The sequence below is a fragment of the Cupressus sempervirens genome, chromosome 3, assembly GCF_028749045.1.
Source record: "Cupressus sempervirens isolate cs-2001-9-10 chromosome 3, ASM2874904v1, whole genome shotgun sequence".
NCBI lineage: Eukaryota > Viridiplantae > Streptophyta > Pinopsida > Cupressales > Cupressaceae > Cupressus > Cupressus sempervirens.
In genome coordinates, this window is record NC_143120.1 from 654815102 (window position 1) to 654837276 (window position 22175).

The 22175-nt window shown below is 33.0% G+C and overlaps 1 protein-coding gene across 1 annotated transcript; it reads right to left on the bottom strand.

Moving 5' to 3' along the window:
• Positions 1-5725: 5725 nt before the first annotated feature.
• On the bottom strand, positions 5726-7556 carry LOC149568395 (glycosyltransferase BC10-like). The gene is made up of 2 exons (XM_089817555.1): positions 7128-7556; positions 5726-6379 (listed from the first exon to the last, which is right to left on the bottom strand). Exons 1-2 carry the CDS (start codon positions 7554-7556, stop codon positions 5726-5728), a joined length of 1083 nt encoding a protein of 360 aa, XP_089673681.1.
• Between the last annotated feature and the right edge of the window lie 14619 nt (positions 7557-22175).

Sequence of the window (22175 nt, forward strand, 5' to 3'; positions counted from 1 at the left end):
GGAAGGAAGATAAAGGTTCTTCAGTCAAATAATGGAGGTGAGTACAAAGGAAATTTATTTCAGGAGGTTTGTACCAAAGAAGGAATCAAGAGAGAGTGGATTGTTCCTTACAATCCACAACAGAATTAAGTAGCTAAGTCGTAGAACCATTCTATATCACAGGCATTAAGGGTTGTGCTACATGAGTAGGACATGTCCCACTACTTATGTGTAGAGGAGTGTAGTAATAGTATACATTCAGAACAAGGGACCACACAAGGTACTAGGGAAGATGACACTAGAGGAAGCTTTTAAAAGGGAGAATCTAGATGTTGGTCACTTCAAGATATTTGAGATTTTTGTGTATTTTCATATTTCAAGTGATACACATATGAAGTTAGATAAAATACACATATGAGGTTAGATCAGACTGCAGAGAGGGGATACTTTGTTGGGTATAGTAAAACCTCAAAGGCATATAGGATTTATATTCAAGGGACTAGAAGAATTATTGTCAGACGTGATGTCAAGGTCATAAAGGACAAAGCATTTACAAGGTCAAGAGACTTTCTAGTAGATGATCAGAGTAAGTAGCCAAAAGAAGCTCCAAGGCTAACTCAAGGACATAAAATCTCAAGTATAGTTACCAGTACAAGTGTAAGCTCAGGTGGTAGAGATTCACATAATATGGAGCAACTAGTGCAATAGGAAATGCATTAAGGGGACATAGAGGTTGATATTTCATCCTCTATAGTTGGTAGTAGGAATTGTGAGGTTCAAGATTCACAAAGGGATACTCAAGAGTTTGTAGGAGCTCCTAGAATGAGTACTAGATAATGCAGACTACCACAAAAGTTCAATGACTTTGTGGCACTAGTTAGTTAGTTGGTAGATAGTGAGCCTTCCAACTATCAAGAGGCTAAAAAACATCAAGTACATTGCTATGGTTACAGAATATTCCTCAATAATATAGAATCATGTGTGGGAGGTAATACCTAGACCAACAAATAGGGCACTATTTGGATCACGTTGGATCTATGAGATAAATCATGGTGTAGATGGTAGCATCAAGAAATACAAGGCAAGGTTCATGGATAAGGGTTCTCTCCAAAGTAGGGAATAGACTATGATGAGACATTTTCTCAAGTGGCCAAGTATACTTCTATATGAGCTGTAATCTCATTTAAAATATAGATGGGATGGAAAATCCATCAAATGGATGTCAAGATAACATTCCTTAATGGAGAGTTAAAGGAGGAGGTATACATTAAGTTCAAACAAGGATGATTTGTAGCACATAGAAAAGAGACACACATGTGTAGACTAAAGGAATCCTTGTACAAACTTGATCAAGCTCCCAAAGCATGGTAGGAGCGCATTGATACATACTTGCAAGAAATAGTCTTTATGAAGAGTGAAGAAGATGCTAAACTCTACTACTTGGTGGTTGGGGGTGAGGTTCTCATTCTTGTTCTTTATGTGGATGACCTGTTTTGTATAGGTTCATTAGGACTCATAAAGGATTGCAAGGTGGAACTTGTAGAGGAGTTTGAGATGAAGGATTTGAGACTTATGCACTACTTTCTAGGCATGGAGGTGTGGTCGATAGATGGAGAGATTTTCTTTGGTCAAGGGAAATATCTTGAAGAGATTTGGGATGGAGGATTACAAAGCCATTTCTACACCTATGATCAAAAATTGGAGGAAGGTAGATACATCTAGGGAGAAGGATGTAGATCCCACCTTATATAGGCATTTGATTGGTTCACTTAGGGACCATTTGGTTAGTGGAATATGAATAGAAAATTTAGAATATATTTTCTATTTTCCATTTGGTTTGTCAATTGAAATAGGGAATAAGAATACATATTCCCATTTTGCCTCTAAAATGAGCTTGTAACCATTCCAAAAAATAGTTGTTATTGGAATAGTCATTCCTATTCTCAATATGCATTTCTATTCTCGATTCCTATGCCTACAAGCAAATGGGTCCTTATGTTTTTGATCATCACTAGGCTAGATATAACATTTGTAGTAAACTTTCTTAGTTAGCTCATGGTTGAACCAAAGACAATGCATTAGACATCAACTAAGAATGTACTGTGTTACTTACGTGGTACAGTTGAGTATGGGATCAAATATATTTGAGGTGAAGGTATCAGCTAATAGGGTATATTGATGCAAATTGGGAAGGAAGTACAATAGATGAAAGGAGCACTTTAGGGTGTTATTTTTGTTTGGGATAAGGAGTTTTCTCTTGGTTCAATAGGAAGCAGAAGTATGTGGCTCTGAGTTCAACATAAATAGATTACATAGAAGCAAGTGTAGTTCCTAAACATGTGAAGTTATATGGCTTCAAAAGTGTCTATTAGCCTTGTTTGGTTAGAGAGTTGAGACAACTATGATATACTGCGACTGTATATGAGCAATGTTAGTATGCTAATAGAAACCAAATTTAAATAAAGCTTCTACAAACTAAACAAAATTCATAAAATTCAAGATAGACTAAGATGAGCTCTCAATTGAGAATATGAGCCATTAATGGACTCTCTCAATGAGAAGCTCTCTTGTTGAGTAGCTTTATCTAAATGGATAAGATGTATGCTCAATATGCTTCCAAAGGCTTCAATGGATGATTGTGGATTTTTGGTGTGGATAGATGGCTTTAGCATGAATTTGGCTCTCAAAATAGCATTATAACTTTACTTCATGGATTGTGTTATTTTGCAAAGGGGAAGGATCCAATTTATAGGCAAGAGGCTTGAGGGATTGAGGGCTAAGATGCAAGGATGGGAAAAAGCTCATGGAGGGCTCAGATTGCATGAGAAGAGAGCACATGGATTGTGCTTTCTTATAGCCAATCAAGGAGTGACACATGTCACATGGTGAGAGGATGGAGGAAAGGGGAAGGATGAGTCAACAAAGGAGGCTCAAGGGATAAAATCTTCATAAAGACCCTCATAATGACTTGTAAGAGCAATAAAAGGGCTTGGAAGAGTCATTTATGGCCTAGTGAGCTTCATAAAGTTTTATGGTTGAGATATTTTGAGGGTGATGAGAGCAATTTCGACTTGGACTTGATTAGGAAAGTTTTAAGCTTGCTTAGGCTTGTGCAAATGATTAGAGGATGGATTAGGATGGTTTAGGATTAGCTTAGGGATAGGCAAGTGGATGACATTTAATGAGGGTGGGTGAAGGAGGAGATATTTGTTAACTTTGGCTTGGGTTAGTAATTCTTAACCCATGTTTAGGGAATGTGACAAGGTTAGGAGGGGATTAGGATTAGGTTTAAAGACATCTTCTAGAAGAGTCTAGACTTTGGATGAGGATAAAGACTTTCTAGACTAGTCTAGAATTTCCTAGGATGAGGATGAAGACTTTCTAGAAGAGTCTAGAACTTCTTAGGATGAGGATAAATTAGATTTTTAGGAAATAAATAAAGTTTTATTTATTTCCAGGGTTTGGGTTGAGGAGATATTTATTAAAACTTTTTTAATAAACATGAGGATTAATATTTAATCTTAATTAAATATTTTGAGTTGGGATTAGGGGTAGGAAATGATGGGATTAGCCTTTAATCGAAATTAAAGAAGGATTAGAAGATTTTGGAAGAGGTTATTGGTCATAAGGAAATTGGCCAAGTTTTGGGCAAAATTTTTTTTTTTAATTTATTTTGGGTTTTTTGGTCAATTTATTAATTAAATAATTAATAAATAAGGAAATAATGTTTAAATAAGATTTAAACATTTTTGGGAGGGATTCCTTAATTAAATATTTTTAATTAAGATAAAGGGATTTAATGGCATAAAAATAAATTAATTAATTAAATAATTAATTAATTAATAAATGATGATGTCATCAGAACTTTTTCAGAAAATAAAAATACTTTATTTTCTAAAGGTTTTTAGGTGTCTACAGCGACAGTCAAAATTACATCAAGTTATTTGAGAATCCATTGGGCATCGGGGAAGGGGAAATTCATCTTCTTCAGAGATAAGTTGGGTATCACATAGATCAACTTCCTGGCTAAGAGGGAGTGTTAGTTGAGTTAGCTTGGATAATTGTTCATCCATATACAGTTATTTAGTAAATATTTGTTTTCCTAACAAATTAGTTATAGTGGGGACAATGCTTTGTTAAATAATTGACCACTTTTAGAAGCAACTAGAAACTAATTTTGTTATTGGTTGTTGGGTAGTTTTAATCTCAACCATTTATTAAGAATCAATCTCAGTCAATTGTTTTTCAACAGTAGTATAAAAAAAGGGTTGAAGGAGGATAACAGTGGGTGGATATCAGTAGGAGAAATTGGGAGGTTGTCAGAGTTCTACTAGTAAGAGGCAAGGAATTTTGTATCTCTTATTTCGCTAAAGTTTAATATAATTCCTTATTTCCAGTTACTCTAATAGTAGTAATTTTGATAGTTCTGGCATGTCAACTACCTAAGCTAAACCCAAATGAACTATTTATGAATATAAAAAAGTTGTATACAAATTATTTTTTGATGTAAGTTTCTTACAAAAAATTTCAAGAATGCATTACAATGGTAAAAGTACAAAAATAGTTGATAAAAAAATTATGTATCTTGTCAAATCAATGTATATGATTAACCTTAGATGAAAACTACTAAATGAGTGTTATAATGTTGAATACATGTTACATATTTGTCATGTTTTGTATCCCTTGTATAGTGTTTACCTTGCCATGTTTTGGAGGGTTCTATAAGGAGCAAAGGTTTTCTCTCCTACGAAAGGGGATACATAGCAAAGAGTTTCCAATATTTTTTTGGGGTCTTAACTAGTGATTATTAGTTGTAAAACATTTTGTAAAAATTGAAATCATCTCCTTCACATATTTCTTCTATAACAAATCTGATATAGAAGAAGTGAAGGAGATCATTTACTAATTTGAAATCATCTATATTTAATCCAAGTAAAAAACTTTAAAAACTTTAAAACTTTAAATATTCTATGATATTAAAATTTTAAAAAAATCAAAATAAATAATTTATAAAAGATTTTCAAGAAAATTTTTAATTTTTAAATATATATATAAATTTTCACTTAAATATTTTCTAAGAAATTTTATAATTTTTTAATATTAATAAATCAAGATATCAAATCAAAGATATTTTAATTACTTAGGTAAGAGCCTAGAACACAATGGCAAATTGTGAGCCTCTAAATTAGGAGGTCTTGGGTTCGAATCTACTCTAAGCTTAGCATGAAATTTGAAATATTTTAAATATATTTAACAAGAAATTAGGTATTTATCTGTTTAATGTGTATTCAATGTGAGAAAACTAGTGATTATTAATTTTATTTTATTTTGATTAACTGTTATTGATCAACTTAGAAAACAAAATTCTAAGAATCATATATCTTATCTTCAACTTAGAAGTTTACATATTTTCATTTCCTTATTCTAAGAAAAAGTTCAAATAGCTACAATAAAATTTTGACATAAACTCTACCTTACAAACTTGTTTTATAATATTTATCTTGATTCACCCTACTTATAAGTTTATATTTTCAACATCTTATTTACAAAGTTATATATTGTATTTCCAACATCTATCATTTACAATAGTAAATTCTTGTAAATTTGCACTTGAAAAGTGCATCAAAGAAAATTAATTACTTCGTAATTCTTTGACTTACATAACCAAACTAATAATAAATAAATTGTAAACTGTATAATATTTAATTAATTGGCAAAAATTTATATATTTTCTTAATTGAATTTTTTAAAATCCCATGACTTTGGATGAAAGTTCCATTAAAGCTTCTAATGAACTTGGATGAAACTTCCGAGCAAAAAGGAAGAATATAGAAGTTGGAGGTTGAGAATCATTGGTACAATTTCCTCTACTCTCAATGCCATGTATTTTGTGGAGAAATTGTTGTGTGATTTGATTCTTTCCAAACTGTGCAGGATGAGGAGAGAGCTTAGTCCAGTCGGCCCAAGTGAGGCTTCTATTTGAATTAAGTGAGCCTTGATCAAATATATTCAGCAATGTAGGAAGATAGTGTTCATCGGGGTAACATGTGGGTTGGCAAAAGCGTTTGAATACTAAATAATATGTTTTATCTGCAACAAAAATTTGTGCTAGTGGGCGTTGAATCTCAAACCACTGAGATCCTTTTCTCCATTGAGATAATGTGATTTGAGGTGCCATGAATTTGCTGTAACGTCCCCTTGCTCGATGCCCTGGATTATCATATGACTCCACATGGCTAAGATTGGAGGAGATAAGATAATTGTATATGGTGGTGAAATTGTAGAGAGGAATGCAACTCTCTGAAAGGAGAATAAAATGCTTGTTGCACACATCAAGTAGAGCATTTGCCACAAGTCTCTTTTCTGCATCCACCATACTAATTCTTCCCCATTCTACCTTCTGCAAACACAAACATGGGCAATAACTAAATGTCAAGATGCTTGTGTTTTGCCTAAACGAAAAACTTTGTAACAAAGAGACAAACTCACAATCACAGCGGTTGAGTAAAATTTTGAATTTTGATAGATAGAACAACAGATCTACCACTCAAATAACATGCTAAATGATAAACCCCCAGCAAGAACCAAACTTACAATTACAATGATCTAGTGAAAATTTGAGCCTTAATAGATAGAAGAACAGCACTACCCCTCAAAATACATATTTTTTACCAACTAAAACAGTTTAGCATTAAGATATATACTTTTATTTTATTTTTAAAAATTCAATCTACTAGAAACAATTAACTACATTCTTAGAATGTATCTAGATTCAATTATGTCACTATTTACTTTTTGTATAATACTGATGAATGGGGAAATGTTTTTGATGCATTAGAAAGCAGTTAAAAGATAGTGGGACCGCTGACCCCAAGCTTAATTCTTCTCTTAGTGTGTGATGTTCAAGAGTGACCGAGTACTGCATAACCAATTTGCTAAGGATACTACTATACTTTCTACAGCAAGTCCAATTACACATATTAGCCCATCTGGACAAAAAGACACAATTACACGTGATAAATCAAAGAGTGTAATCCAAAAAAACAAAAACACAATTAAATCTAGAAACATTCTAAGATTTTCTATGATGTTCTATGATTTGTAAATATTTGAATTCTCTTAACTAAACGGAAAGAGATTGAACTTGCCTGACTGGGAATGGTGCGACCGTAGAAAACAGAAGATTCGCTGAGATTCCAAGAGCGGGCATGGATGGAATGAACATAAATGGAGTAAAAACTCTGATGCCCACTGAAAAACTTTTCCCATAGAGGCAAAAGCGGCAGATTATCTTTGACAAGGAATAAAAACGCAATCTTGGGCACCGAGGTAACGTTTTCATCAGACGAAACCGCCAACGCCCGGCAGAATAAGTCCTCATCAGTCATATTGTGTTGCAGTGAAATTTCTGATACATTTTCCCTACTTAATATCAATTGACATGAATCCCAAGTCTCTTGTTTTGGTTGCAGAGAAGAATTATTCCTATTATTATCATAGGCGAGAAGGGCGTAAGTATTGAAGCCGGCTATCATTCCTAACAAAAGCCCTACGGCAAATAGCAGCCAATTTGACATTTTTAAAAGTTCAAATGATCTGGTCTGGACTTCAATTTACAGGCAGGTTTTTGGTCAAATAATTGGGGCAACCGTATGACAGTGGCCGTTGAATATCATAAGAGGAATGGGAAAATATCAGATTGTGAAAGAAAACTGTAAATTTGGAGTAATCAGTTATGTAACTGATGGTGATAATTGGGAAGGATGAAGATCAACTGTTTATTTAGATATATTGTATTAGTTTTAAGTCGGCCTAATCGTTCATGGTTTTTATACTCCATAACAGGAATGACTTTTACCAAGCCTGCCCCGGTTAAACGGCCATTCTTTTCAAATCCTACAAGCATGGAAGGATTATTCTCTATTCAAATTTATGGGATCATATTTTATAGGTACTGGTTTTTCACTGAAATTTATTGTTTAGTCCTTGCTCCCGGTTGTCCATTTGTAATTAATTTTCTCAGCAGAAAGCTTAATGAAATACTAAAGTTCAATACAGTTTTTTTATTATTATTATTTTATAACACAAATTGCATTTTTCCTATTGGCTATTTCTAATTTAGCCAGGGGTTTTATTATTTTTTAAGTGTAAGAAATTACAACAAAAGCTTCTATAACTTCTGAAAACTTCCTATAATTCTAGTGAAAATTTTCTGGAAGCTTCCCAAACTCTCTCAATCAAGATAACAACTTAAGAAAATCTTTTAATGGCGATTCGGCTTACAAAGAATTTTTTAATGCTGCGCGGGCTTGCCATTCTGTGCTTGGCATCAAGCGCATCTCTGAACACCATCAGATCTTCACTAATTTGCCAAATATTCTTCAGGCTTTTGTGCGCCATTACATGTAGGTTTTCATGATTCAAGGGCCTTCTGCTACACGTCACCAAGCTCTTCAAGAATGCTTTGCAGTTACTCCCAATCAGCTTGCTCCTGAGAAATATGCCTTTTGTGAGCAAAAATTAATGCTTGCAGACTTGAAGGAAGCTATCATTTCCATGGCTGCTGACAAGGCCCCTAGTTGTGATGGCTTTCCTTGTGAATTGTACAAAATCCTATGGGATGATATTGGTCCCAATTTGTTTCAAGTTTACCATGAAGCTTTTAATTCTAATTCCCTAGGAAACATTATCAATAAGGGAAATATTAAATTCATACCTAAAGCTAGTGATCCTAATGAAATTTGCAATTGGAGACCCATCACCTTGCTGAGTGTCTCCTACAAGATCTTTGCCAAAGCCCCCTCTCTAAAAATTTGGCATTTGCTTCCTCAAATTGTTTAGCCTAAACAAACTAGTTTCATCAAATCCTTCTATATTTTGAACAACATCGTTTTTGTTTGTGAAGGCATGGAATTGGCTAGGTAGTCTAAGCAACAAGCCTTATTTCTCAAAATCAACTTTGCCAAAGCCTATGACAAGATTGAGTGGCCCTTTATTCTGGCTATGTTGCAAGCTCTGGGGTTTGGTCCAACCTTTCTACAGTCTATGCAGATGCCTTTTGGGGATGCCTCTTCTTGCATCACTATTAATGGGAGGCACTCTGAAGCTTTTAGGCTTTACAGATCCATCTATCAAGGTTTCCCTCTTGCGCCTTCACTCTATGTATTGGCGGCTGAGGGCTTTGGCTATCTTCTTACCAATGCTATTTCTCAAGGTATGGTCCATGGCATCTCTCTTCCAAAATCTTCTACACATCTTGTGAATGGTCATTTTGCTAATGATTCCTTCCTTACTTTGCTTGAGGAGGAAGTCAATGTTGCCAATGCCTTGTAGTGCCTCAATACTTTCTGCCTTGCTTCTGGGTCTACTATTCAATGACACAAAACCCTTTGTTACCGACAATCCTTCTTGCCATGCCCTTAGTGGCTTCAGCAATATGAGTGGAAATGGGTCTAGCATGGGGAAATCTTTAAGTTCTTGGGAATTCCCTTTCCTTTTCATTCCTCTCTTATGGAATTGTGGAATGCAGTCCTTGCCAGGATTGAGGAGAAGCTAGAATATTGGATCACTAAACCTCTTTCCCTTGTAGGAAAGTTTTAAATTTTCTCTAAAGTGCTTGTTGCCACCCATGTGTACTATTCTTCCTGCTAGGCTCCTTCCAAAGCTTATTATCTCAAGCTAGAGCTTCTCCTTTGGGACTTCCTCTAGGTCGCTAATGCTATGCATCATGGCTTTCACAAAGTTGCTTGGGATTATTGTTGCTTACCCAAAGCCTCAAGGGGGCTTGGGTTGCTTTCCACTCAAAAATAGGGGATTTCCCTATGTGTCAAGTGGTTCATTCAAACTCTCACAAGAGATGAGGCCTAGAATTTTTTTTTAAGGCACTACACTTCTTTAGGCTTCCTAGTTAACTAGCCTGCCTGGAAGGGGATTAGTTTTCAGACCCTTCTTGTGACTCCTAAACCTGTTCAGATTCAAAGTACTTTTGTTGTTAGGAGTATTTGGAAAGCCTAGAAAGCTCTCAAACCTTGGCTTCACTAGGTTGGTAATGGGTTTAGAGATGGCCTCTCAATGAACCAGCAAAACCTTTGGTGATCTCCTTTGTTTTCCATGCAAGGTGTTCCTTTAGCTAAGATTCAGGGAGCCAGTGCTCTGTATTTATTCTATAGGGGTATTAAAACTTCCAGGGACTTATTTTCCAGAGTTACTATGAGCCTTCACTCTTGGGAGGATCTATAGGTCCAGTTCAAGCATTTGTACAGATCGATAGATAATTGATCTTCTAATTTTTGTGGTGCCTCCCAATCTGTTAATAAGATTGGTATTTACTCATCTCACCCTTGGTGGAAGGATTGGAAGTGGTATCCTACCACTCCTATGGCTAACTACAAGCCCAAGCTGGGGCATTGGTGGCTAATGCCCTCACTTTCGATGGTTGATACCCTTAATTAGCATTGGAATTTGCATTCTTTTCATAAGACTTGGAGTCTTAGATTTACTACTATCTAGAATGTCATTACAGAGCCAAAGATTGCTCACTTTTCCTAGTGTCTCCTTTTCTAGGGCTTGCCTTTGGGCCCTCAACTCTAGCATTTGGGAGTTTTGGATCCTAGATGCCCCTTTTGTAGCTAGCTCGAAAGCTTCTTGCACATTTTTTGGTTCTACAAGTGAGCCCAGAAATATTGTCTTTGGATTCATGAATTTTTCAAGCCTTTCCACCCCAAGGAGTTCACTTGGTATATGGTGGTGCTGGGAGATCTGCCCAGACTTCCTTTTAGATATGCCCTGATTTGGAATGCTTTCAGAATAGAAATTTTGTTTACTATTTGGAAGGATAGAAATGATGTTTTATTCTCTCACAACTTTCTTGATACTCATATTGCTATCTACTTTAACATATGTATTTGCAATAATGTCATGGCGCAAATTCAAATACAGACTGACAAAATTGCACAGGAGGTGGCTCACCTGTAGGATCTACTTTTTCATTAGGGAAATGCACCATGTCCAATTTCTTGTGTGCCTTTGGATGCAATTTTTAGTGATTGCACTCCTCCTCATGGTTGTTGGTGAGGCCAAAGTAGATCTACATGTCACTTGCACACTCCCCACTTGTAGCCACATCACCACTCTCCCAGTGGTGATTTTGGTGGTCATTGCCACTTGGCCTCACCTCTATGAAGGTTGGGCTCAGGTTGGTCCCTAATGGCTCCCCCTAGTGCCCCTATTGTGGGTTAGTTGTCTATGCAACATGATCCTAAGTAGACTTTCCCTTAGCTCAACTTAGCTCTCTCCCCATCGAAGCCTAAGGGAGATAAAGATGATGATGTTGATGTTGTTGCTACTGACAATTGGGCTCCCCTAGAGCCAACACTAACCCCAAGGACTTCTAGGGTTCTGATGATAAAGACCCTCCTTCAGTTGGCATTTCTATAACCACCTGAGGCCTTATGTTTCTCTTTAAACAATTTTTTTTATGAATAGTTATTAATCTAGCCTTATGCCTTTTGAACTCACAAGGTCATCCTATATCCCCTAGCCCCTTTTTTTGTGAATATGTATCTTAATATTATAAATTAATGGGAAGGTCTATTCATCCAAAAAAAACTTAAGAAAATCTTTGTGTAGCAACAAATTGGTTCATTAAATGAAGAAGCTTAAGGCAAGAAACTCCCTTGCCCACAATAATTAACAACTTCTACACCTATTGAATCATCAAAACAACAATCTGGCTTATCCTGCTCCAAAGCATAGAACCCTACTATAGACAGAGGGAATTTGAGAGGCCTTTTATGTTAAAGAATGATGAAGTACAATGATTCTCACCATACAGTGGAAGTGAGATCATCGTGTGGTAAAGTCTATCATACTTGAACATGCAGTACAGAGTGTCTGTTGTACAATGGTGAAAATGGAGTATGATGAGTGTGTGGTGAGTATGATGATGATGCTCTCAGGATATGACCAAGTGATATTGAAACATTTTGGAGTGACTGAAGCATCTGCATGCCCAAAACATTTTGGAGTGACAAGCATTCATGTTACCGAAATGTTCCGGAGTGACTGAAGCATTTGTGTGCCTAAAACTTTTGTGTCACTAAAGGTGCTTGTCCAAACTGACAGATGGTAGACAATTTTTTAATGCAACCATTTTACTAAATTATGTAATGAATTTGTAGGATGTATTGATGGCTATTTGTAGGATGTATTGATGGTTACAAGATTTGTAAAGGAGATAGATTTTAGAAATCAAGTTGATTGAAAATGCAATCTAAGCCTATGAAAATGAGAGTTGGATGTAAAATGTTTACTGTAATACAAAAGTTTGCTCAAGGTTTTGAGTGGTATTTTTTTTCCCAAAAGGGTTTCCCACATTAAATCTTGTGTTTTGACCTCTATATCTTTTGTTTGATATGTTTGATAATATATTATGTTGCTCATCTCTTTTTAAAATTTATTGTTTCTTATTTTCTTGTAATTTGGCATTTGAAAAGCGTTTCCGTACCATTGCTTTCCTAACAAGTGGTATAAGAGCCTAGCCAATAGTGTTATCCTTGTTAGGTAGAGTTTGGTTTTTTGTGCCAATTTAGTTTTAGTGTATGTTTGCAAATTTTTTGTCTATAAATTGAGATGTTTGGTACGTCAAGATGAGTGAACATTGAAAAATTCAATAGCACAAACTTTGAGTTGTGGAAACTTGAAGTGGAAGATGTGTTAGTTGATCAACATCTATGGACTATTGTGTCTAGCATTAAGCCTTCATGCATGAAACAAGAAGATTTGGAACTAATGGTTTGGAAGGACAAAGGACTGATAAGATTGATTCTTGTAGACTTAGTTTTATTGAATGTCCATGAAGAGAAAACTACATATTCCTTATGGAAGAAATTAGGAGATAAACAAGATTTCCCCAAGGAATAAATTGTACTCCTTGAAGATGGATGGAGGAATGGCTATGGAAGATCACTTAAACTCATTTAATATAGTGATTTCATAGTTAACATATGTTGTTATGTCCATTGATGAAGAAGATTGGTGCATGTTACTGTTATGCTCATTGCCTAATTTGTGTGATCATTTGGTAACGACTATTAGAAGTATGACTGCCAAGTTGAAAATGGATGAAGTAGTTGCTACAATTCTATTAGAGGAGATGTGAAAGAATTCCTCTTAGGAATCCAAAGAAGCTCTAAGTGTATGAGGTAGATCTAAGGACAATAGTAAGAAGAAGGATACAAAATCAAAGTCTCAGGAGTGATTTGCCACTCCTGGAAAGAAGTCCAAGGTGAAGTGTTGGAATTATGGGAAGAAAGGTCATATCCAAAGGGACTGCAAGTAGGAGAAGAAGAAGAAGAAGTATACTTCTAACATTGAATCTTCTCAAAGTGATGTTGATGCCTTCATAGTAACCTTGGTAGTGTCTGCATCCAATGATGGAGCATCATTCCACATGATATCTCACAATTCTCAAATATGAACTGTACAATGGTGGAAAGGTGTTCTTGGTGAGTGATTCCACACTAGAGATCATTAGAAGAGGACAAGTTAGAATCCAGTTCCCCAACTATAGAAAAAAGGGAATTAATAGAGTACTTAACATACCTAGTTTGGCTTGAAACCTACTTTCTGTCGGTAAGTTGAATGATGTCGAAGTCTAGGTAACATTTGTCCATGATGGTTGCAAGATGAATAGGGGATCTATTACTTGAGCTATGGTTGAATTCATTTGAACACTATACAAGTTAGATGCCAAACCTATATGTTGTAATAGCACAATCAATATAGCAACACATGGTGTAAATGTGATGGAAGTTAAACTTCCTACTAAGAAAATAATGCTCTAGCATTATAGGCTTGGCCATATTGGTGAGAAAGGTTTAGAAACCTTGAAGAACAAAAAATTGGTTGAGGGATTGGTTGATTGTAACCTTGAATTTGATTTCTGAACATTGCATCTATGGAAAGCAAAACCATGTTCAGTTTTATTCTAGTTCTCAAAAATCTTCTAGTTTGTTGGACTATATTGACTATGATGTACTTGGTCTTGTGGATGTTCCTCCTTTGTCTAAGTCAAGATAATATGTATTGTTTATTGATGATTATTTAAGAATAACATTCATTTATTTTTTGAAGAACAAATCAAAAGTGTTCAGTCATTTTAAGGAATTTAAAAATCTTATTGAATACCAGACTAGGGGATAGATTAAATGCTTATGGATAATAGTGGTGAGTTTTAGAATGCATATTTTGACAAATTATGTCTAGATCATGGCACTAAGAGATATAAGACAACACCTTATACTCCACAACATAACAAAGTAGCAAAAAGGATGAAGCAATCATTGATGGAGAGAGCAAGGAGCATGTTGGGAAGTGTTGGTCTTGAACAGAAGTTTTAGACTAAAGTGGTGACAACACTATATTACTTGTTGAATCATTCTCCTACAACAATGATAGTTGACAAGACACCTATGGAAGTGTGGTCTGGTAAGAAGTCCTCATTAAGACATTTATGTGTCTTTAGTTGTGAAGTGTATGCTCATGTACCTAAAGTGAGTAGGTCAAAGTTGGATAACAAAGCAATAAAGTGTATCTTTATGGTATTGTTGTGAAGGGATACAAATTATGGAACCCTCTCACTAAAAAGGTGTTGTACAAAAGGAGTGTTATCTTTTGTGAGATGAAACCCGTCTCACTAGAGTAGCTAGAGAAGATTGAAAGGAGAAAGGAATTGGTTCAAATACCCTTAGCTTCTAGATGAGAGGTAGTTCAGAGTCCAAATGAAGCTAAGAATGAGAATCCAAAATTACCTAAGAATAAGGATAAGAAGAGCTTGAGCAATCATAAAAGTGAAGAAAAACATGATCCTAAACCTCATGTTGAACCTTGAGAAGTTTCACCACAAGAAGTGATGAGATCTACTCGAGAGACGTGGCAACCTGATAGGTACAATTATTCACCAAAGAGGTTTTTTTATTCTATATTGAATGTTAATTATGTCAATGCTTTGATTATAGATATTGATGAGCCTAAGACTATCAAAGAAGAAATTAATATAATAGATTCAGATTCTTGGTTGTCAACAATGAAGGATGAAAAGAAATCTTTGGAGAAGAATGAAACCTAAGATCTAGTACCCTTTCCTAATGGGAGAAAGCCTGTGGGATGTAAATGGGTGTTTAAGAAGAAGTAAAGTCTAGACAAAAGGATTGACAAGTACAAGGAAAGATTGGTTGTGAAGGGGTATTCTCAAAAAGAAAGGATTGATTATGGAGAAATATTTTCTCCTATAGCTAAGCTAACATTTATCAGATTTATGTTGTCACTTACAATGGTGCATGACTTTGAAATTGAGAAAATGGATGTGACAAGGACATTTCTTCATGGTGATCTTGAAGAAGAGATATACATGTCCCAACTAGAGTGCTTTGCAAAAAATGTAAAGAGCATGTGGTATGTAAACAAAAAAAGGCTTTGTATGGCTTGAAACAATCACCCAGAATGTGGCACCAAAAATATGATACATATGTTTTGTCTTTGGGTTTTATGAGATCTAAATCAAATCACTATGTGCATTATAAAGCTAAAGGTGATCAGATACTTATTATTGCTCTATATGTAGACGATATGTCATTTATAGGCAATAGTAAGGAAATGATTTTGAAATTAAAATCTCAATTGTCCTTGAAGTTTAAAATGAAAGATTTAGGGTTGGAAATTTTTATTTTGGGGATGGAAATCAAAAGGGATAGGGTTGGCAGAAAGCTTTGGCTCAACCAGAGAAAATATATTACTAATGTTCTGGAGTGGTTTAATATGACTAACTACAAGCAACAAGTAGTTCCAATGTTACATGGAACAAAGATGTTGGTCAATGACAATCCAAAATCTCCTAATGAGATTGAAGACATGAAGACGGTACCTTATGCAAGTGTTGTTGAAAGCCTCATGTATGCAATAGGTAGGTTTTTGGTCAAGTAATCAGGGCAACTATAAAAGAGTGGTCATTGAATATCATAAGAGGAATGGGAAAATATCATATTGTGGAATTTTTTTTGTAAATTTGGAGTAAGCAGTTATGTAACTAGCAGTGATAATTGGGATTAATGATGAAAATCAATTGTTTATTTAGATATATTGTATTATTTTTGAGTCATCCTAATCATTTAAGGTTTTTATACTCCTTAAAAAGAATGACTTTGACTAAGCCTACCCCAATTAAACAACCATTATTTTCAAATCTTACAAGCATCAAAAGATTATTCTCTATTCAAATTTATGGGAGCATATTTTATTGGTAGTGGTTTTTCACTAAAATTTATTGTTATTGTTACTAATGGTTTAGAATGGAAATTTATCATTTTTTAGTTTTTGTATTCTAAATGACTGATTTATGGATTCATATTTAATGAGAATGTGACTTCATTTGTCATAATAATAAATTTAGTAAGTGTTAAATTTGTATGCACAGAATCTAATAGGAGTATGTGTGATCGTATAATATATTCATTACGGAAGGAAAAAAGGTTGTAAATGTGAAAAAAAGTTGCCTATGTCATTATTATTATCATGTTTATCAAATGTATTTCTTAAGATTTGTACAATGGTTTTATTAGTGACATCAACTTATTCATTATATATTAACTTGCAAGAGCTACTTCTTTGTAATTTGTTTTCTATAAGTTGCTTCTTTCAATTTTTTCAAAAAATGTTCATTATCTTTTGGATGATTCCATCTCAAGAGTTTTTATTTAAAGGAAACAATTTTAAGAATTTTTGTACCTCTTTGTTTCAAGTGATAAATATTTATATGTCAAAATAGTGGATGGCAAACCAAATCTAGAAATACAAGTGTCTATTATGAAAATGCAAATATTGACAATCATGGTAAAAATTACTTATTACAATTAATGATCATAAATTAGTTTGTTGTGTGCATCTGGTAGATTTAATGTCATAGAAGCTAGAGAACTTCCTACAATCAAAAAAATAATCCACATATTCAAAAATAAAATTTAGATTTTAATCTAATTGTTTTACTTATACTTTGGAAATTAATTCCACAATCATAGGCATGATCATAATAAAAGAAAAAATATTTTACATTTATTAATAAATTCATCTAACAAGACCTAAATTTATTTTTAAAGAGATTAATTGCTCCAAGACACTCAATAGAGTCATATTCTACATCTAGCCTACAATTATGTGCTCATTTGTTTTTGTTTTTTTTTTTTTGAAAAATTACTTTCAAAATATGTATAATCAACTCTTTATTTATATTGTTTATGATGGTATACCATATTAAAATGGAAGCACTTTATTTATAAGACCTTTTAGCCCTCCCTTTTGTGATCTCCTAGGTCCATGAATGTATTTATTCTCATATTTCTTCATGTTCTCGAGTTTCTACCCATTTCTACTCTCCTTTTTACATCCTTGAGATCCTGGTGTGTATCTCAAGGTTCAAAATCATTGGGGTAAGGATCAAGGTCGACCCTAATCCCCAAGTAAAGGATGACATTGTGTAGACTAGGTAAAAGTACAAAGTTGTGTCAAATTTTAGGATGACTTATCTGAATAACTAAATTTGAGTATTTCTATCTTAAAACCAATTTTATTCAAACATATAATCGAGACAAATTCACTCTAGCTAACTTATATATGATCTCATAATTTTCCAATTGGAAATGTATATTAAATGCATGTTTTATACTAGTTTGTATCCAATTACTAAAGAAATAAAATTATTCCAAAAAATTGATATTTCAATAACTCTTACTATTATTTATGGTATATTTTTAATAACACATAAACACCATTTTATAGAGTTCAAAGTGAAGAATATTCTCATATAGAGTGTATAATGTTTTAATTAGATATAGTATATATAATTAAAAAATCTACAAGTACATATTTTAACACTCGAGAAGATGTCAAGTTTGAGAACGAAAAAAATATTAATCATATCCAAAAAATTTACAAAATCACATACATAACGTTCTAGAGAAGAGAGTCATCTTCAAGAATGTATAATTTTTCTTTTGGTTAGAAAATATTTGTTTCAAAAAATGTGGTGGAAGATGAAAACTATCAATTTTAGATTAGTTAAACTTGAATCATTATAAAAGATAAAGTATAGGTCTAAAGCCTTTTTTTAAAAATTGTTCTAGCTATATATGTTATCTATAACACAATTTAATATTGAATGGAAATAAGTTTCTTTCCATGTTATTTTGTGGTGGGAACTAGACCCCTAATTTTTAGTGTTTTTTAGCAAATAAATAATTATCTTTAAAAATTACGAAATTATATCAATTCTTATTCGAAATAATTATTAAAAATTATAATCCTAAAATTCATCCATTTCTTCACATTTCGTTAATTTAATTCATTATCAAATTCTAAATAATCCTACCATTTTTATGTCATTGAAGATGAAAAGAGATACTTTTTGTTAGCCCTTTCCTTTATTGTAGTGCCTGCCCCTAGTTCGCATTTCTACTATCATTGCCCAACTCTTTTAGGCCAATTTTATGCTTGATTACTAGAAGGATTGTTTTGAGATTATTAGATATTGTTTTACATTTAGTTGATTTTATGATGAGATTACTTGCTACTCTATATTTCATGTATGCATGATAATTATTACAGTGCTTTCAATTATTGATGATGATTAGTTAGATAGTTTATCATCTTATGTGTTTTTTTATGGATACTTACCCCATACTGCATGTGTATGGTGTGCATGTTGTTTCTTTATGTATGGCATTTTTTATGTGGTTAAGGAATGGACTCGTAGTCACCTGCTAGTCGAGATCTACACAATGCACCACTTCTTGCCATTGCCTGTTTAGCTTAGAATATTGTGTCTGTACATTTGTGGATTTTATGTAGGTTGCAGGTACTAGGTATTGACTTCCCTGAATTACCAAGATGAGCATATCCTATTGCATTATCTCAATAGTAAGAGAGGGGAGATAAATTCTTAAGTCCAAATCCCAAACCCTTAAGCCATTTGTCCCAATTGATAATTAGGAGAAGTATCTAAGTTGAGTAACCTCTGAATTCATTGAATGATGTTAATTTGTGATTATAACCCTTTAGTCTGATTTTGTATGTGTTTTTCTTTGTCGAGTTTTCGTATGTTTCTTTTTGAGTCTTTGGTTTATTTTCTATTAATTAAGTCTAATTAAAATATTAAATTAATGATTTAATTTAAAGAAAAATTATTATGATATTTTAATATTTAATTAATTCAAAATTTATTAAATAAAAAGAATTAAATTTCAAGATAAAAGTTATAAGGATAATTTTAGAACGTGATAATATTTATTTAATTTAATAATAATATATTTAGAGTTCATCTTTAAATAAATGTTAAATATTATTATTATTTAAGCTAATAGAAATTTTATCAATTAAGTTTTAAAAATAATTTAAAAGTGAAAATATATTAATTTATTAAAAGTTTTAAGTTTGCATGATGTATACATGAGATGAAAATAAAAGAAATTAATTAAAAAGATAAAACAAAAAAAATTTATAAAGATATTTTTAATTGCATAAAGTGTGCATGAGATTGAAAATTAATAAATCAATTAAAAAGAAATCAAGTGGAAATTAAATCAAGTTATTTAATAATTCAATTTAACATGCATGGGAAGAGATAAAGAAAAGATAAATAAAAGTTAAAAGTTAATTTGGAGTTGAGTCTAGTGAGAGAGGGTTCTCTCGAGTGAACACACAATTAGAGCCCCGATTTAAGGAGAGAACTCTTTATCTCAATTTAGGGGTTCATTTTTGAGGGAGACGAATTTGGACACAAATTTTTGGAAGGGAATTTTTGGGAAAAGTTTCAGAGAGAAGTTTTTTGGATGAAAGCGAAATCTCTGACAATTTTTAAGCGATTGCGTATTAGCATCAGGCTCAGGTAGGGTTTTGTGTCTTGATCACTAAAGGAATTATGTAATTCAATATATTTTGTCTACTTCGTGTTTGTAGAAATTTTTTTTCTCAAATTTCGTTGTATGAATCTTGCCACTCTTCGTTCTAAATCTTTTTCTATTCAATTTCATTAGTAAATCTGGATTGAAAAAAATAACTAGAAAACCTTGTTCTACAATTGAAATAAATTAGTATTAAATCAGGATTTGGGTTCAAATTAAAATGGAATTGAGAAATTTAATCTGGGTAGGGTTTTAAAATTGGAAAAACAAAATTCTAAGTTGGAAAATTCGCATGGTTAATGATATTTTTTCTATCAGACTATATTTGTAAATGTTTATAAAAAAATAATAAATAAATAAAAATCATTTATTTAAAATATTTTTAGTTGTTTGTAAGAGTGAATTTTATTCAAAATAAAAATAAAATTAAAAAATAATGCATATGTTATTACACATTGGGGAGAGGTTTCAAAAGTTTTAATTAAAAAAAAATTATTAAAAAAATAAATATAAATTTGGGTGGGCAGGGGCCACCACCCCGCCACCCCCTTTCCTCCATGCACTGGCAGATTGTGCTACGTGTAGCAACATTGTTGCATGCAGCAGCAATACAACAAACTACTATCTGCGATAGCAAGGCTGTTATAGCTGCCAAGCTACTCGTAGTAGCAACTGTAAAGCATACGGCTGGCAGGTCTTAAACGCTAGTTAAATATGCAATTTTAAAAAAAAAAGTTAAATTTGTAATTTTATTAAAAAATTTAATTATGTTTTTAAATTGTAAATTATATAAAATTCATTTATTAAATTTTTTTTTTTTAAAAGTAGTTTCTTCATTTTAAAAAAATTATAAATTAATAAATATTTTGAATTATTAATAATTAATATATAGTTATTTATATATATTAATTAAATTAAGTTAATATAATATAATATAGTATAATTAATATAATAATGAAAATTAGTTGACAAGCTTGTGAATTTATTTAGTTTTGATTTTAATCAAATTGCAAATTATTTTATTGAAAATCAATTGGGATTATTTTAGTAATTGTAAAATAAATACATAAAATATCCTCAAAGTATGTTAGGGAAATTGACATAATATCAATGGGGGTAATTTTATATTTTATACAAATTAATGAATGAGTTGACTTGTAGAATAAATTGAGAATTCCTCTACTTGAAAGCATACAATGAAACATATGGAGACTGAAAACCTTATATTTAATCCAACCATGTGTTTTCAAAATAAATGTAAACTTGATACCTACACTTTGTTATCTATATGATTTTTTTAGTTTTTGGTTTCAGGGTTTGACCTAGTCCTGACCAGTCTTAGGTTGTTACCAGAGGCTTGGGAGTTATGTGAATGTGATGCTATGCTATTTGATTTCGATCTTTTAAACCAACCATGGTAATATGATGGTATGCTCTATGATGTGTTTGTATTTAATGATTGTTGTTGCTTTTCAGTGTATTTGTGTGACACTAATGTGTAGATATATGAGATACTTGACTTAACCATTTTGAGTCCTCAATCAGTTATACTTGGGTTTACTTTCTAGTCACCTTGATGTGACTATAGTGTTTGCTTTGATCTTGGTGATGTCATGTTGTGATATGTTTGACTTAATCATTCTAAGTTGTTGATCAGTATTATTGTCATACTTTTTGGTTGCTCATTGAGAACCAATGGATATTGTGATTTATCTTTGATGCTTTCCAATTGCTCGTGTAGAACTAATGTGATTATTGTGGATTATCTTTTGATGCTTTCCAGTCACTTATATAGGGCTGAGGTGATTTTTATGTGATTATGGATTTGTGCTTCTATGGGCCTAGGGTAGGTTATCTACTTGTAGTGTTGGGAAGTGGCTTGCAATGGGGGTTGGGGCCCTAAGTGGCTACTAGGGTAACTCATTGTAAGTTGTTTAATAAGTGAAAATATTACTCTAAATGGGGATTAAAATGAACCTAACAAGACTCTTTGTATGTTCTAGCCCATGCCTCAAGTGCTAATATAGACTAGGATGGGAGTAGAGAGAATGCTTGGTTGCAACCTTGCATTCTGTATTATGCTTGTCAGTATGAGAGGATACTAGTGGCCACATAGGGATCACTAGGAACCTTGGAGTCCTAAGAGACTACCAAAGTAACTCCAACATGATTCATGCAATGACACTTGCCTACTTACATAGTAAGTTTCCTATGTGTCTTTGTGTACCTCTGAAAAGTAGATGTCAA